Genomic DNA, 16,724 nt, shown 5'->3' on the forward strand with positions numbered 1-16,724 from the left:
TTATACAACCAATCTTAATAGGTTTACAATTYGATAAGCACTATCTAGCATTACCATCTCACCATTTTATTAATGTGTCTAAAATTGTTATATTGATGCTTAAAGTAATTTTAAAGATGTAAKAATTTAAAGTCGTTTTTCATGTGAACCCGTTTTTGCCATTGGGCCTGGGCATCAGACTCCAGAGCCCCTATTGCAGAGTTGTGTCAATGAGGTGTTCGGTTTTCAATTGGCTAACACTTACCACCTGGGARGGCTGAAATATGGGTATTATGATGCTTTCGGGAAACTTTAATATTTGTAACAAGCATGGTAACAAGCATTCCGTTGTTACATCCCAGTAATTACAGACTGCGATTACCACCAGTTACATGTTGTTATTACAGTGTAACTGAATTATTACAATTAATTGTAATACCTGCTACAGTGTATTTACATGATTCCTTAAAATGAACTGTTGCCGATAATTGTTAGGACTTCTCCAGAATGGTTCCTTTTTAAGGGATTCGAGCAAGGATTTCATATTTAAACTAGTAAGAGATACAGTACTGTCAAATAAATTGTACTAGGGTACATTTTGTATTCTGCTCTACGGAGCCTTTGCGTGGCTGAGGACGAAAGTCGAGCGGAAAAAAAGTCTCCTTTGAAATGAACATCCGCTACCGATCACGTGGAGAGCAGTGTTGACAAACGCTCCTCCCACACCAGTAGTGCAACTCATTGGCTGTGTCTCGGTGAAGAACACGTATAAAAGGATATCAACATTTTTGAGAAGGTAASCGACGACCGTGAACATGTTGTACAAGTCGAGTTCAGTTATGTTCGTCAGATTAATGTTTATGCTTGGCGGGAAGCCGAGGTAAGCTGATACATTATGTCAAATTGGAATTGGCTTAGAGAAAGACTGCGCACGGCAACCTATTTTCAATACACACTKCTAAAGTAACTAATGCAGTCGATATAATTTGTGCTCTGTTTACAGGACTACTAATTGGGCCTACTAAAAACTTGCATAACACAATCGTAAGATTATGAAATTCATTCTCTGGTGATCGGTGTTATAGGGGGAGGTTCCTTTACAAAATCCATGCTGTTGTATTTCCTATAAAGTTGCCTGTGAAATGGTTTATCCTGAATGATCGCTGTTCTTTGGATCATGTTTAGGCCACCGTGTCAAATGAGGCAATTCTGCTCATGAATAGGCCTACACTGGTCTTTGACACACCTCAATAAACATTTTTGCTGATCAGCATATGATTGACCAATACTAGGTCAGTCTGGAGTCTGGACTACTCCATGCCCCTTCAGTAGTGTTATCCACTTTAGGGACAATATCACAACAGACTGACCCAAACAATTGACAAATTAGCCTAAACATTGGTAGGTGTACAAAGAGCCCTTTTTATATGAAAAGCCCAAAGTCTTCATACCTTATGTGTAGTTTTTGCCTCAAAGTGCACACCCCATATCTTTCACATGTAATGATCATGAATCACAATGACATGGCAAAATTCTATACAATTAGCCTGGCACAGTCCATATTGACTGTTTTTACACGCGTCATTTTTACGCGCGTGACTGTGAACGTGCATAGACTACTACCCGTGAACTCCCTCTGGATCATTTCAGTTGTGTGAAAGAGGTCATTTTCACCTATCCTTTCTCTTTGTCCCCCTCGCTGACCAACTATAGTTGGTGTCAGACAAACAAAATGTTGTCAGCCCAGGCGGATAGAGTGATGGCCCTGGGAGAGTGGGAGGAACGATGGCGGGAAGACCAAACAGGCTGGCACCGGCCCCACGTAAACAAGTAAGGATCTCTTTTATGTACCTTTAAAATTACGTGGATTAAAGAGTGAATTCGTGCTTGTATTAAATAGATGTCTGTTTAACATGTCTCTGCCAGCATGTTATTCCTAGGCCCATAAGGTAAACTTCATATGACGAATTTGATTATATTTATAGGATGCTGGAGATTAATATTGACAAAGTTCTCGACGGGCGGAAGGGAGTTAAGTTCTTCTTCCCTCTATGTGGGAAAGCTCTGGACATGAAATGGTAAGTGACGTGCATCACAAACAAACGTGTGTTCTCAATTAACATGAACCAGTGAAAGTCACAGTTCATTCATTAACATCCCAAAAATGACCTTTGACCTTACTGTCTTTTACCATGTGTTCGATTCCAGGCTGGCTGACATGGGCCATTCCGTTGTAGGGGTGGAGATTGCAGAGAAGGCCATCAAGCAGTTCTTTGAGGAGAGTAACCTGACTTACAGTGAAGAGACAGTGTCTGCATTACCTGGGGCTAAGGTTTACAAGGTACTGTGTGTCAGAGGGCTGCTCGGTTGGCTGCTGTGATGCTACATGGAGGAGTATGTGGAAGATAAGATGTTACAAGGTGTCGGAGGATTGTCTTTCACCGGCGGTGGCAGTGTGGGGTTCTTCCTGTGGATGGGGCATACGTCTATGCATAAAAACAAACAATTGCTGTGGTGGCATATAGGGGAAGCAACACATTCTTACCCTAGAAGTTCAAAGTCTCGGATTTGATTCATACCAGCTACAGATCCAGCATCGATAATGATTGGTGTTTGTGAAAGGAGTTTATAGAATTATTTTAAGACTACGCTGCCAGTGTGCACAGTCATGTCCCATTAGAGAAAGAGCTAACGTTGCAGTGCGTTTAACTTGTGTGGTTCATGTGCTTTTCTTCCACAGAGCTCAGAGAGAAATATCTCCTTGTACCAATGTGATCTATACAATTTCTCCAGGTRAGAGTCTAAACTATATCAATACATTTTCTCTCTTGACTGGGTCAGCAGGAGGGGGCCATTTACAGTATGACATCCTCTCACTTTGTGTAACAGTGCCATTGAGGGTCAGTTTGGAGGGATTTGGGACCGAGGCTCCTTGGTGGCCATCAACCCACGGGACAGACAGAAGTATGACCACATGAACGTCACTTTCCTCTGAAAGTCAACATGAGAACAGAGCATGACATGATGGCAGAGTCTTTGGCTGATGGCAAACCTCTGTCGCTTCTGTATGTAACAGGTATGCTGCTCTGATCACATCGTTAATGGACAAGGACTGCCGATACCTCTTGGACACTCTGCTCTACAACCCAGAAGTATACAAAGGTAACAACTTTTCCCGTAGCTAGCATTGTAGCTAACGATGATATGCTATTTGTATTAGACCGCAGAGTACTTGCGTGTCACTTTAAGTACATCAGAGTTAAAATGACTACCCCTTTGTCTTTAGGCCCTCCTTTTTTTGTGCCCGACGAGCAAGTGCAAAGTCTATTTGGTACGTTATTTTATGGCGGAGATTGTCTCTGTGATTGTAATTCTGTCAGTATTTGATTTTTCAGATCAAACTACAAAAAATCACAAAAAATGTGATATGTACATCTTTGGGGAGGATTTGTTTCCATGTGTGATTGTGTTTTTAATTCCAGGGAAGAGCTGTGATATAGAGTTGCTGCAGTCACTGGATGCCCTCACAGACCGAGAGAAGGCTCGGGGCATGGACTTYTTCACAGAAAAAGTGCATCTCATCACTCTAAAGAACAACTGAGGAACATTTCATCAACCAGTGATGACTCTTCTTTAGGTTTCAAATACTGACATATTGAAAAAAAATACTCTCAGTGGCTTGTCTTCAGCTTTTTAGTGGCATGATGTGACTTGAATTGGGTGAATCATTTTTACTTGTGATGGAATGAAGAAATGTCAATAAATACTTTTTTATATAAATAAACCCATGTTCTTTACTCATTAGTAAACACAGTATTGTAAAAGTCATACATTTCCAGACTTGTAACATAACTGATCCAGGATTTAGTTTTTGTTTAGGGAAAAATAAATGTAAAAACGGTTCCTAAATCTCTACCTGAATGTAATAGTAGTAGCTGTAATTAAGAATGAGTAGCCATTTTGTATTGCCGCTGTATGGGATCAGTAGTTAATGAATGATGATACAATTTAAATAACTGCTGAGACAGCTTGTTCAGCCGATTTCCCTCTGGCAAAATCATGTTTAACYACATTATATACAGTGCATTCGGAAAGTATTCAGACCCCTTTACTTTTTTTTACATTCTGTTACGTTACAGCCTTATTCCAAAATGTATTAAATCATTTTTCCCCTCATCAATTTACACACAATACCCCATGATGACAAAGCAAAAACAAGTTTGTAGACATTTTTGCTAATGATCCATTTGTTAGAGTGGCCAATGATTTCAAGTCTGTATGTARGCAGCAGCCTCTGTGTTAGTGATAGCTGTTTAACAGTCTGATGTCCTTAAGATGGAAACAATTTTTCAGTCTCTCTGTCCCAGCTTTGATGCACCTATACTGACCTCACCTTCTGGRTGATAGTGGGGTGAACAGACAGTGGCTCGGGTGGTTGTCCTTGATGATCTTTTTGGCCTTCCCGTGACATCTGGTGCTGTAGGTGTCCTGGAGGGCAGATAATTTGCCCCTGGTGATGTGTTGTGCAGACTGCATCACCCTCTGGAGAGCCCTGCGGTTGTGGGCGGTGCAGTTGCCGTACCGGGTGGTGATAGAGCCCGACAGGATGCTCTCAATTGTGCATCTGTAAAAGTTTGTGGGTTTTAGGTGACAAGCCACATTTCTACAGACCCCTGAGGTTGAAGAGGCGCTGTTGTGCCTTCTTCACCACACTGTCTGTGTGGGTGGACCATTTCAGTTTGTCCGTGATGTGTATGCCGAGGAACTTAACTTTCCACCTTCTCCACTGCTGTCCCGACGATGTGGCTGTTTCCTAAAGTCCACGATCATCTCCTTTGTTGACGTTGAGTTAGAGGTTGTTTTCCAGACACCACACTTCAAGTGCCCTCACCTCCCTATAGGCTATCTCGTCGTTGTTGGTGATCACACTGTTGTGTCGTCTGCAAACTTGATTGAGTTGGAGGCGTGCATGGCCACCCAGTCATTAGTGAACAGAGGGTACAGGAGGGGGCTGAGTATGCACCCTTGTGGGGCCCCAGTTGATCATTGGAGTGAAGATGTTGTTTCTTACCTTCACCACCTGGGGGCGGCCCGTCACGAAGTCCAGGACCCAATCGCACAGAGCGGGGATGAGACCCAGGGCCTCAAGCTTAATGATGAGCTTGGAGGGTACTATGGTGTTGAATGCTGAGCTGTAGTCAATGAACAGCATTCTTACATAGGTATTCCTCTTGTCCAGATGAGATAGGGCAGTGTGCAGTGTGATGGCGATTGCATCGTCTGTGGACCTATTGGGGCGGTATGCAAATTGCGGTGGGTCTAGTGTGACAGGTAAGGTGCAGGTGATATGATCCTTGACTTGTCAGCATGATGCTGCCATCACCATGCTTCACCGTAGGGATAGTGCCAGGTTTCCTCCAGATGTGATGCTTGGCATTCAGGCCAAAGAGATCAATCTTGGTTTCATCAAAATCCAAGCGGGCTATCGTGCTTTTTACTGAGGAGTGGCTTCCGTCTGGCCACTCTACCAAAAAGGCCTGATTGGTGGAGTGCTGCAGAGATTGTTGTCCTTCTGGAAGGTTCTCCCAACTCCAAYGAGGAACTCTGGAGCTCTGTCAGAGTGGCCATTRCGTTCTTGGTCACCTCCCTGACCAAGGCCCTTCTCCCCCAATTGCTCAGTTTGGCCTGGTGGCCAGCTCTAGAAAGAGTCTTGGTGGTTCCAAACTTCTTCCAAGTAAGAATGATGGAGGCCACTGTGTTCTTGGGGACCTTCAATGCTCCAGAATTTCTTTGGTACCCTTCCCCAGATCTGTGCCTCGACACAATCCTGTCTCTGAGCTCTATGGACAATTCTTTCAACCTCATGGCTTGGTTTTCGCTCTGACATGCACTGTCAACTTTCGGACCTTAAATGGACAGGTGTGTGCCTTTCCAAATCATGTCCAATCAATTGAATGTACCACAGGTGGACTGCAATCAGGTTGTAGAAACATCTCAGGGATGATCAATGGAAACGGCACCTGAGTTCAATTTCAAGTCTCATATCAAAGGGTCTGAGTACTTATGTGAATAAGGTATTTATGTTTTCTATTTTTAATACATTTGCAAAAATGTCTAACAACCTGTTTTCACTTTGTCATTATGGGRTATTGTGTGTAGATTGATAAGGACATTTTTTATTTAATCCATTTTAGAATAAAGCTGTAACGTAACAAAATACGGAAAAAGGGAAGGGGCATGAATACTTTCCAAATGCATATACATCACTGGCTACATATACTTCTCTGCTCTTGAATTCGTCATGTATACATCTACTTATGACTTATGTCAATGGTACTATCATCCAGCTTCACACATACAATATTTGATTTGTCACTATGAAGGAAGAAATTATATTTTATGGGTTAATGGCCTCTGGATGACTCATTATTTATAGCTGCCTGTATGTGTTTGGATGGATAGTGCAAAAGATCATCAAGGACATCAACCACCCGAGCCACTGCCTGTTCACACCGCTACCATCCAGAAGGCGAGGTCAGTACCGGTGCAGCAAAGCTGGGACCCAGAGACTGAAAAACAGCTTCTATCTCAAGGCCATCAGACTGCTAAACAGCAATCACTAACTCAGAGAGGCTGCTGCCTGCATTGAGACCCAATCACTGGCCACTTTAATCAATGGATCACTAGACACTTTATACAATGCCACTCCTAAATAATGCCACTTTAATAATGTTTACATATCATACATTACTCATATCACATGTATATACTGTATTTTATACCATCTATTGCACCTTGCCTATGCCGCTCGGCCATCGCTCATCCATATACTTACATGTACATATTCTCATCCACCCCTTTAGATTTGTGTTGTTATTTTCTTGCTGTCTGAGCGGGTGGAAGGTATTACAGAATGGAAGCTCAGGCGTATCGAGTCAGGACTCTGGGAGAATGGGAGCAAGGTTGGAAAGAGGGAGAGATTGGTTTTCAGTACTTACTTTTCTTTTCATATTACTGAATCTCTATCTGTAGTTCTCAAAGAATTGCAGAGTGTAATAATTAAAGATGTGTCTGTCATCTGAATAGGCTTATTGTGTGAAATGACTGAGATGCCTTTCACTGTCTTTTTCAGTGGTACAACATTGCTCATTTTTCTTATGTAATAGGATGTTGGAGAGCTATATTGACAAGGTTCTCTGTGGACGGAAGGGAGTCCGGTTTTTCTTCCCACYATGTGRGAAAGCTGTTGATATGAAATGGTAGGTTGCGGAAATTCAACACACACAAAAAAACATAATATTACACTTCTATAACCATAGACATGTTCGTTTTTTATTTTATTTAGAAAGAACTTGTACATGCCTGAATTATCTTCTCCTACCTGTTGATACGCAGGCTTGCAGATATGGGACACTCGATCGTTGGTGTGGATATAGCTGAGAAGTTGATCTACAGTGAAGAAGTGGTCCCAGCAATACCTGGTGCCAAGGTTTACAAGGTATGAAGAAGACCGCGCACTTCGGTTCGCATCCCGAGGGCCAATCTCGTTTGCGTGTCCATCCTTCCATCTACTCCTTTTGTGGATCATATTGATTATGCCTTAACTGAAAAGTTCAGATGGATATCCTAGTAACAGTGTGACCAATACAAATTCTCCAGGTAAAGATAATTTGAATAGTAACCCATTTCCCCGCGTTTTTTATGTAAAATAATATTTTTCTAAAACTATAAACGTTCGTTTTTTAAGTGCCATTGAGCCACAGAGGCTCCTTGGTGGCCATCAAGCCACGGGACAAAGAAAAGTAAGACCACGTGAACTGGACATCCCTCTGAGATTCAACAAGAAAGCACAGATTGTTTTGACACAAGTTATGTAACAGGTATGCAGCACTGATCATGTCGTCCATGGACAAGGACTGCCGATACCTCTTGGACACTTCTTTTTAAATACAATTCTGAATTGTTCAAAGGTAAGATCTTCCCTGAAATAACCGCTCAAATTATATTTGTCTTCCATTTGTTCTAGATGCATGTGAGTAACATATTTATTCAAACATACAGTAGAGTAAGCATGTAGTTTATTAACCTTCCATTGTCATTCGTTAACACCTCTCTAGATGTCCTCCATTTTATGTGCCTTATGTGGCGGTAAACAGACTTTCCGGTGAGTTTTATTAGTACAATTGCGTTTGTCATTGATAATACCTTAATTAATATGACTTCCTTTTTATACCTGTCGTTGAACTGAATTTGATATTTAACACAAAAGCCAATTGATTGAAATATGAGAAGATATTGTACAAGAGAATTGTGGCAAGGTAGTTTCACGATATTCATTTTATTTTATATGTATCCCAGGGAGGAGTTGTGATATTGAGTTTATACAGTCTTCAGATGCTCTCCCAGACGTGAAGGATAAGGAATGAGGCTTGGATGTCTTCATAGAGAGAGTTCATCTCTTCCCCCCCAAAGGCCTCATAAACATAATTTCATGRGCTTCTCTGAGACTACAGGGAGAGATATCTGAGAGAAATAGTGCATTRAAAWKRWTKKYMRGRWWWTYSGKKKTYYKKKRARGKTWRRWKKTKKTWWTWRSYTTKKTKRMMRKTYSGRAAWKWMCYWAWKKYSRAAWWWKSCMARKYMAWTYYTTYMWWWKGGRAAWDAAMYKRAWTTWMMRKKKTTTTKRAAWKKYYKGSMWTWAAAAAWAAAAAAAWKTATACCAGTGTGCCTTYGCTTTTTATTATTTGTATCATAGATATTGTGTCCTATTGAAGAAGAAAACAATTCTCTACAATGAAAGCAAGGAACATGCATTAGATACTCTGCAGCAATTGTTATAATAATTCTGACCTGTCATGAAATGCATAGGTTCTTCATTGTAAACCAATGCATTGGATTCTGCACTTCTCTTTTGTCGCGTGCTGTCACGTTCTGCTCCCCACTAGACCGCGATTTGCTGTTGCCTAGACACTAGGTGTGCGTTCGTAAATTCACTCTGGCTATCTACTCCGATTTCAGAGCACTTTCGTCCGAGTGTGCCAGAGTGCAGAATAACTGATCGATTTATGAACGCTCAACACCCTTTGAATATGGACCGTGTCAGTAAACGTCGGCAAAAAAAAGCATAATAATTTGTTGCCAACAGCACAGGTACAGTCAACAACGCCAACATGAAAACAGCCTAAAAAGCTCTGCTAGGGCGAGACAAATGGTCAGAGAGGAGTTCTCTCATTTGTGTCTGGAAGTCGCTAGCAAGATACCCAGTTAGCTCACAACTGCCGTTGTGAGTTCAGAACGCTCGGATCAACCCTAYTCCAACGCTCAGAGAGCGAAACGCTCTGAATTTACGAACGGACAATCTATCAACGCATTTGACAACGCTCTGAATTTACGAACGCCCAGAGCGCACTCTGACACTCCAGATTGAATTTACCAACACACCCATAGGCCTACATTTTTTTTGTGAACAAATCGAGGGAGCCAGGGACGAAGATAAGCGTTATTTAATAAAGTAGACGTGCCGAAGCCACAAAAAGGAAACGGTACGTTTGTAAAATGTGACAAGGTTGACATAATGTTGCCATTGAGTTTTTGTGAATGTTACAATGTAGCAATTGTACGATGTGCTACAAATAGATCAACAAACTGCCGGAGAGGGGCTCGAATGCAACGTTTTAACAACCGAGCACGTGTTGCTGCAACAATGATGCTCGCCCGTGAACGTGTTAACGATTAATTGGACAGTAATGACAATGGTTATTTCAWATGACAGATCAGCATACATCCACCTGGGCAATGGATCCGGAATGGTGAAACACAAGCCCCTGAGGTTAGCAGGTAACAGGCAGCTATTGCAGTAGCAAATGTTACAATATTTTCTGGATGTATTTTTGTGCAAATGTTTTTGCACTATTATTTGGGGGGTGTATATAAATGTATTTTATTATTATTATCTAATTCACTTATTAATGAGTATGACAGGTCAGTCACTGCGCAGCAAGGGTGGAGGGAATATATACTAATTTGGTTCTTAAGAAGATGCTTAGATCCAATGCGTTTGGCAGTTGAAGCCTATATTCAGAATAATCTATGTACGTAGATACACCACATCTAACACATCCAGAAATTGTGTGTAGCGGCCAAACCTCCATGCACAAACCATATCACCTACTGCGGTAAACTATCACTTTAAGTGCTTTGTTTATACAGGAGATGTGTCACTGACCTATAAAGAGGCAGTTGTATGAGGTTAGTACCAAACACCACAGCGTGGGGATTTGACCTTTGCGACTGCATATTCCAGAGGAGATGTTGACTCAACAGAGGCTACTGCTTTGACAGGCAGTACTGTTTAACCAGAGGTGGTGGTATGGTATATCAGGGTTATTCTAGGGTAACGTAGCACCCTGTGTGTCTGCAAGTAGTACCAGAATAGCTCTTATGACCTTAGTAAATGTCTTTTGAAAAAAAGGAATGATGATGTGACACAAACCCAGATTCTGTGTTTTACTAGCACCTTGAAATAGGCTGGCGGGCTGACTGATATACACGCTTTACTTTGGATGAAAGCGTCCGTAAATGGCATATATTATAATTATTATTATATATTAAGATCCTATGTCTATTTCGTACCTCTGATATTGAACTCTGCATTGTTGAGGAAGAGCTTGTAAGTAAGCATTTCACTGTATGGTTTACACACATTGTATTCTGTCATGTCACAAATAAACTTTGATTTGGCTGGCTGGCTGACTGCCTGAATGAATGGATGGATAACTGTACTTATGTCTCGTGAAGATGGTGCCGACAGCAGTAAACATAAACAAACTAGCTACATCAATCCAACTGTAGCATTTCATCTCTGTTTTTCATGTAACCTTTCCCTTTACTTTACCTGGCCATCTSCTCTATCTGTCCCAGTGTCTGTAAAGCATCTTCTGCTACGTGGCGTGGGTGACGTTCATTAGGAAGGACCTGAGGGCCATCCAGGAGGAGGTAGGGCTCCTGCTGCGTTCCCCACCCTCAGGAACAGGGTGGAGGCCACAAAGGACAGACCAAAGGTGTGTGGGGAGTGGGGAGGGCTAGGGTGGTGTGGGTGCRTGTGTCAGGATGGTGTACTGGAGGTGAAGTGAAGTGCAGGAGAGCAGATTATAATGAACAGGCGCACTTTTATATTATAGTTCCAAAAAAAACGAGAGCACTACATTAAAACAAACAAAGTAAACTAACACCACCTGACATGAAAACAATTACACACAACACATGATGGGAAACAGAGGGTTAAATACAAGTAGCTTAATTGGGGAAATGAAAACCAGGTGTGTATGGAAACAAGACAAGACAAATGGATATATGAAAAATGGAGCGGCGATGGCTAGAAAGCCGGTGACGCTGAACGGCGCCCGAACAAGGAGAGGGGCCGACTTGGGCAGAATTTGTGACAGCGTGGCTATCTATCCACTCCCACATTGGATGTTGAGTGATTTCTATGTTGCAGTAAATAACTAAATGGTTTGGTTTGGAAAGCCATCTCTGCTTGAATGATGTCTAACTACCTCCCAGCCCATAGGATTGATTGAGACAGATTTAAGACTTGTCAGATTTGAGTGACAGGCTGTTTATGTCAGCTCCTAACATCTGACAGATGACTGACAGTTCTGTAAGTGATTTGAGGTCTATTACCATTATGCGGTTAGGTCCAGGCCAAAACAGCCCATGTTGATCTTGAAGTCTGCACTCCATAAATAGAACCAAATTCATCATATGTGGGGAGTTTCTCTTGTTGATATCTTCACAGCTGTTGTCTACATAATTAATGATTAATAGTACAGCTATATATACTGTATTTTATAATATTTGTTATTAGAATTACTTTCGCTGGTATTTTAATATCATTTAGTTTCTCCTGGCTTAAGGAAATTCTACATTATGACTCGTGAGATTTTGTCTTCCCACTGTAGGATTGCTCCTCACTCTTATGCCCAAATCCAAATAAATGAATATCTAGTGCCTAGGGAATAAGCGCCTGTTTGGAATTGATCCTCAGTCTTCTGCATTTCGTCCTCTGACCTTTAACCTTTGACCCCAGAAAGTCCCAGCGTTGTCCGGCCCTGAGTAAGCTCATGACCCAGCACTCCCCAGTCATGGTGTCCCTGCTGCCGTATCCGCGGGAGGAGGCTCCTCACCTGTTCCACCGCAACAGACTCAAGAATCAGAGCCAGGCCAAGCTGTGTAGTCCAGAAACCCTGATGGAGGAGCTCAAAGAGCAGTTGACCTCTGTCAGGTAGCTAACAGCCCCATCCCAGGTCTGTTTGTGCTGTCTTGCCAACTCCTATGGCCATTGTCACTCTAACTGTTAGCAAGACAGCACAAAGTTCTGGGACCAGGCTAGGGAATAGATATGTTCGCTATATCAGAAGGTTGAATGGAAGAACAAACTAGATGTGTAAGAGACTGATAATATGCACTAGAAACATTGTATTGAACTTCTGAATATCTCTTGTACGGTGCATTCGGAAAGTATTCAGACCCCTTGACCKTTTCCACATTTTGTTACGTTGCAGCCTTATTCTAAAATGGATTGAAAAAAAAAATCCCTCAGGTATCTACACCCAATACCCCATAATGACAAAGCAAAAACTGTTTTTTAGACATTTTTGCAAAGCTCTGTCAGRTCTCTCCAGAGATGTTCGATTGGGTTCAAGTTCGGGCTTTGGCTGGGCCACTCAAGGACATTCAGAGACTCGTCCCTAAGCCACTCCTGCATTGTCTTGGCTGTGTGCTTAGGGCCGTTGTCCTGTTGGAAGGTGAACCTTCGCCCTAGTCTGAGGTCCTGAGTGCTCTGGAGCAGGTTTTCATCAAGGATCTCTCTGTACTTTGCTCCTTTCATCTTTCCCTCGATCCTGACTAGTCTCCCAGTCCCTGCCAGCAGCATGCTTCACCGTAGGCATGGTGCCAGGCTTCCTCCAGACGAGACGCTTGGCATTCAGGCCAAAAAGTTCAATTTTGGTTTCTCCAGACCAGAGAATATTGTTTCTCATGGTCTAAGAGTCCTTTAGATGCCTTTTGGCAAACTCCAAGCGGGCTGTCATGTGCCTTTTACTGAGGAGTGGCTTCTGTCTGGCCACTCTACCATAAAGGCCTGATTGGTGGAGTGTTGCAGAGATGGTTGTCCTTCTGGAGGGTTCTCCCATTTCCACAGAGGAACTCTGGAGCTCTGTCAGAGTGACCATTGGGTTCTTGGTCACCTCCCTGACCAAGGCCCTTCTCCACCGATTGCTTAGCTTGGCCGGGCGACCAGCTCTAGGAAGAGTCTTGGTGGTTCCAAACTTTTTCCATTTAAGAATGATGGAGGCCACTGTGTTCTTTGGGACCTTTAATGCTGCAGAAATGTTTTGGTACCCTTCCCCAGATCTGTGCCTCGACACAACCCTGTCTTGGAGCTCTGCAGACAATTATTTCGACCTCATGGCTTGGTTTTTTCTCTGACATGCACTGTCAACTGTGGGACCTTATATAGAAAGGTGTGTGCTTTTCCAAACCATGTCCAATCAATTGAATTTACCACAGGTGGACTTCAATCAAGTTGTAGGAGCATTTCAAGGATGATCAATGGAAAGAGGATGCACCTGAGCTTTCGAGTCTCATAGCAAGGTATGTAAATAAGGTATTTCTGTTTTTTATTTTGGATACATTTGCAAAAAAAACTAAAACTGTTTTCGCTTTGTCATTATGGCGTAGTGTGTGTAGATTGATTAGAGGGAAAAAAGTATTTAATCCATTTTAGTACAAGGCTGTAATGTAACAAAATGTGCTGAAAGGGAAGGGGTCTGAATACTTTCCGAATGCACTGTATTTCCACACACCTGAACTTTTGTCTGTTATGTTTGAACTTTGAAATCTGTTTTCCTAGCTTTGGGTTTCTAGGGAAGCCTGAGCCAGTTCAGCTGCACCACCCTCATGCACAAGGGTGCCAACAACGAGGAGGAGGAAGATGATGATGACGATGAAGACCCCGGCGTCCGTGGCGTCCATGTTAGAAGCAGTAAGAACACCTTCAACGCAGCAGCCTCAGCCGTGCCAATACAGCCGCCTCACGGGCCACCACAGAGGGAGTGTGTGACGGAGAAGTCCGTCACTGGCCGCGGGCAGCGTTTGGTACACTAACACACACACATTCACCGCGCCTCCCTGCTCCGTTATTAGCTCCGTTAACAATGTGGGTCGACACACAAGTTAACTTCTCTATCTTAGTACATACATTTCCCCCTTTATTCTTACCTCCCGTCAGTAACAGTTCCTGGTATAAAGAATACACAGACAAGCGTTCATGTTTAATTTAAGCAACGTTTATTGTACTTATCAATGTTATGGACGTGCGCCTTGTTTGTTTGGTTCTGTTCCTCTCTCTCTCCATCTCTGTAGCTTCCGGGTATGCTGGGATAAGGACCAGAGCTACRGTAATCGGGCTGGCTTTGTAGTGCCTGTCTCGAATGGCTCGTTCATGTGAATGAGCTTATTGGAAGACTCCATGTCAGTAGGGATGGGATTTTGTAAATGTTATATTGGTATATTGTACCATGAGAAACGTGTTGCAAAGTATATAATTCATGATGTTTAGCTGAGTGGAAAATGTAGGCTTTGATGAAGGTAATTGCTTAATTAATTAGTGCTGGGTATGCTCTGATGGGAGGGGCTTCCCCTACAAAAGGAGCCTCTCTTTCAGTTCAAGGGGGGAAACATTTTGGATTGAGCTGTTGATGGGGCAGCATTGTGTATTATTTTTTAATTTTTTTTAAGCTGTCCCATAATGGGTACTTTAGATGGCAGAACTGTTGTTTTTCTTCCATATTCACTATGTAAATAAACACCCGTGCACAGAAGTACTTTTGCGGCTCCGCCATCTTTTTATTTGATAGAGGTTAGGTGTTTCAGTTTAGCTTTCTGGCCTACTCTACGTGACAGAGTGCCCTCAGACACAGAGTGATAGTATGTGCGCGTTTGTGTGTCTGCGTGTGTGTTTGTGTGCAGTGGCGCGTATTCATGCTCTTTGTGTTTCATAATTGTCCTTCAATTCGCAAGTGGCTGAATGTATCACACCAGAGAAAGCATCCAATCGAGCGAAACAGCGTCCTTCTGTCTCAGTATGTCTGGCCAAAAAGAGTATGACATTGTTGCCGCCTGTAGCATTGAATTCATTAGCAAGGGAAGCCAGCAAGCATTTGGCCTCCCTTGATAATGTTTAAATAAAATAATAGCCAATCAGTGTTGAGCTAAACTGAGTGAGCTCTACTGTGAATGGTCCTGGCGCACCAAACAAAAGTGTCAAGTGAAGCCATTTTGGATTTGACTTCACACAAATCATATTGCATCAAAAAATTGTTCCATCTCGTTGTGTTGTTGTCCTCCGGTGGCTAGCTAGCTAGATACTATCGTCCCTTTCCTAAATTAGCCATGGATGGAGATAGGGATGTGGACTTGGTGTACCAGCCAATGATTATAACGGCAATTCTGATCCAACCATAAAGTCATACATTGTGCCCCTGGACTGAGAGGATGGAAGTTCAATATGTAACTAGATATAGTAGGCTAACGTGAACGAGTTGGCTCATCGTTGGCCATGAGATTAGGTTAGGCTAGCTGGCATGCCTTTTAGCCAGGTAGCCTAGTCTAGGACAACACAAACTAAAAGTAGGTAGGCTACTGTATGACAGAGAGGAAGATTGCATAGGCGTTCCTCTACAAGTAGGGTGAATCAACATGTTTTTTCTACTTGTGCCCACACAGACACACACACACACACTCACACACACACTTTCATGGACATTCATTATTCCATTCACCTAGCTCAATGTAACACAGCTAGTTTTATGCTACTACTTTTCCCTATACCCATCATGAGGTTGCTACAACCTAGTCTGAATGAAAGTTTACAACGTAGGTGCTCAGAACAAGTGAATTTTGAGTAATCAAGGTGACAGACAGTGACACATTCAATACCACCTTGCACACTTGCCTGCATCTAGCTGATCTAGGGTGTAATCATTAGTCCAACAGTTGCAAACAAGAGTTTCTATTGGGCAAATTCAGGTATGTTTAGCCCTGTTTCGTTCCATTTGCTTTCGTTTAAGAAATGTTTTTCAACAGAATCGGCAGAATGAATACACCCCTGAATACAGTTCACTTTCATAGCAGCCACATAAAAACAGCATGATCACTTTGCATGCTGTACATATAATTCCTTCTCGCAACTGTCTACGGGCTCTCCTCTCACCTTTTCCCTTTCCTTGTGGACTTCAGTGCACAACACATTAGCTGTGTGAACAGGCGAAAAAACCTTTCCAAGCCAAACCTTCATATCATGCCCTCTAACTGCTACACACAGCCTACATCTTTGTCACAACATAGTCAACATACCAAAACTAACGCGTTGGTAAACCAGCTACAATCATGCAGCACAGTGTATAGTCAGAAAGCAGTTTAGCAGTTCAACTTCAATTTTTTGTGTCAACTACTCACCACATTGTATGCACTGCAGTGTTAGCTAGCTGTAACTTATGCTTTCAGTACTAGATTCATTCTCTGATCCTTTGATTGGGTGGACACCATGCCAGTTCATGCTGCAAGAGCTCTGAAAGATTGAGGGACATCCTCCAGAAGTTGTCATAATTACTGTGTAAGTCATTGGAAGGGGGTGAGAACCATGAGCCTCCTAGGTTTTGTCCTTTGGCTAAAACATGGTGCTA

At 42.5% G+C, this 16,724-nt stretch overlaps 1 protein-coding gene and 1 long non-coding RNA gene across 4 annotated transcripts; both read left to right on the forward strand.

Moving 5' to 3' along the window:
* The first annotated feature begins 677 nt into the window (after window positions 1-677).
* LOC111955315 (probable thiopurine S-methyltransferase) lies at window positions 678-3,763 on the forward strand. Of its 2 annotated transcripts, none has more exons than XM_023975518.2 (9): window positions 678-775; window positions 1,693-1,809; window positions 1,965-2,057; window positions 2,188-2,320; window positions 2,720-2,772; window positions 2,869-2,943; window positions 3,056-3,141; window positions 3,266-3,310; window positions 3,462-3,763. In XM_023975518.2, the coding sequence occupies exons 2-9, from the start codon at window positions 1,712-1,714 to the stop codon at window positions 3,578-3,580; spliced, it is 702 nt and encodes a 233-aa protein (XP_023831286.1). In that variant the 5' UTR covers window positions 678-775; window positions 1,693-1,711; the 3' UTR covers window positions 3,581-3,763. The 2 variants fall into 2 exon arrangements, with proteins under 2 accessions (XP_023831286.1, XP_023831285.1); XM_023975517.2 differs by having other exon boundaries at window positions 765-859.
* A 5,055-nt stretch (window positions 3,764-8,818) lies between these two features.
* On the forward strand, window positions 8,819-14,861 carry LOC111955228 (uncharacterized). 2 transcript variants are annotated; one of them, XR_011474429.1, is made up of 6 exons: window positions 8,819-9,521; window positions 9,752-9,816; window positions 10,900-11,039; window positions 13,549-13,632; window positions 13,892-14,023; window positions 14,404-14,861. It is a non-coding gene; the product is annotated as an uncharacterized lncRNA (long non-coding RNA). The 2 variants fall into 2 exon arrangements; XR_002876088.2 differs by having other exon boundaries at window positions 8,821-9,521; window positions 13,892-14,861.
* The last annotated feature ends 1,863 nt before the right edge of the window (window positions 14,862-16,724 follow it).

This window comes from Salvelinus sp. IW2-2015, linkage group LG30 (genome assembly GCF_002910315.2).
Source record: "Salvelinus sp. IW2-2015 linkage group LG30, ASM291031v2, whole genome shotgun sequence".
Lineage (NCBI taxonomy): Eukaryota > Metazoa > Chordata > Actinopteri > Salmoniformes > Salmonidae > Salvelinus > Salvelinus sp. IW2-2015.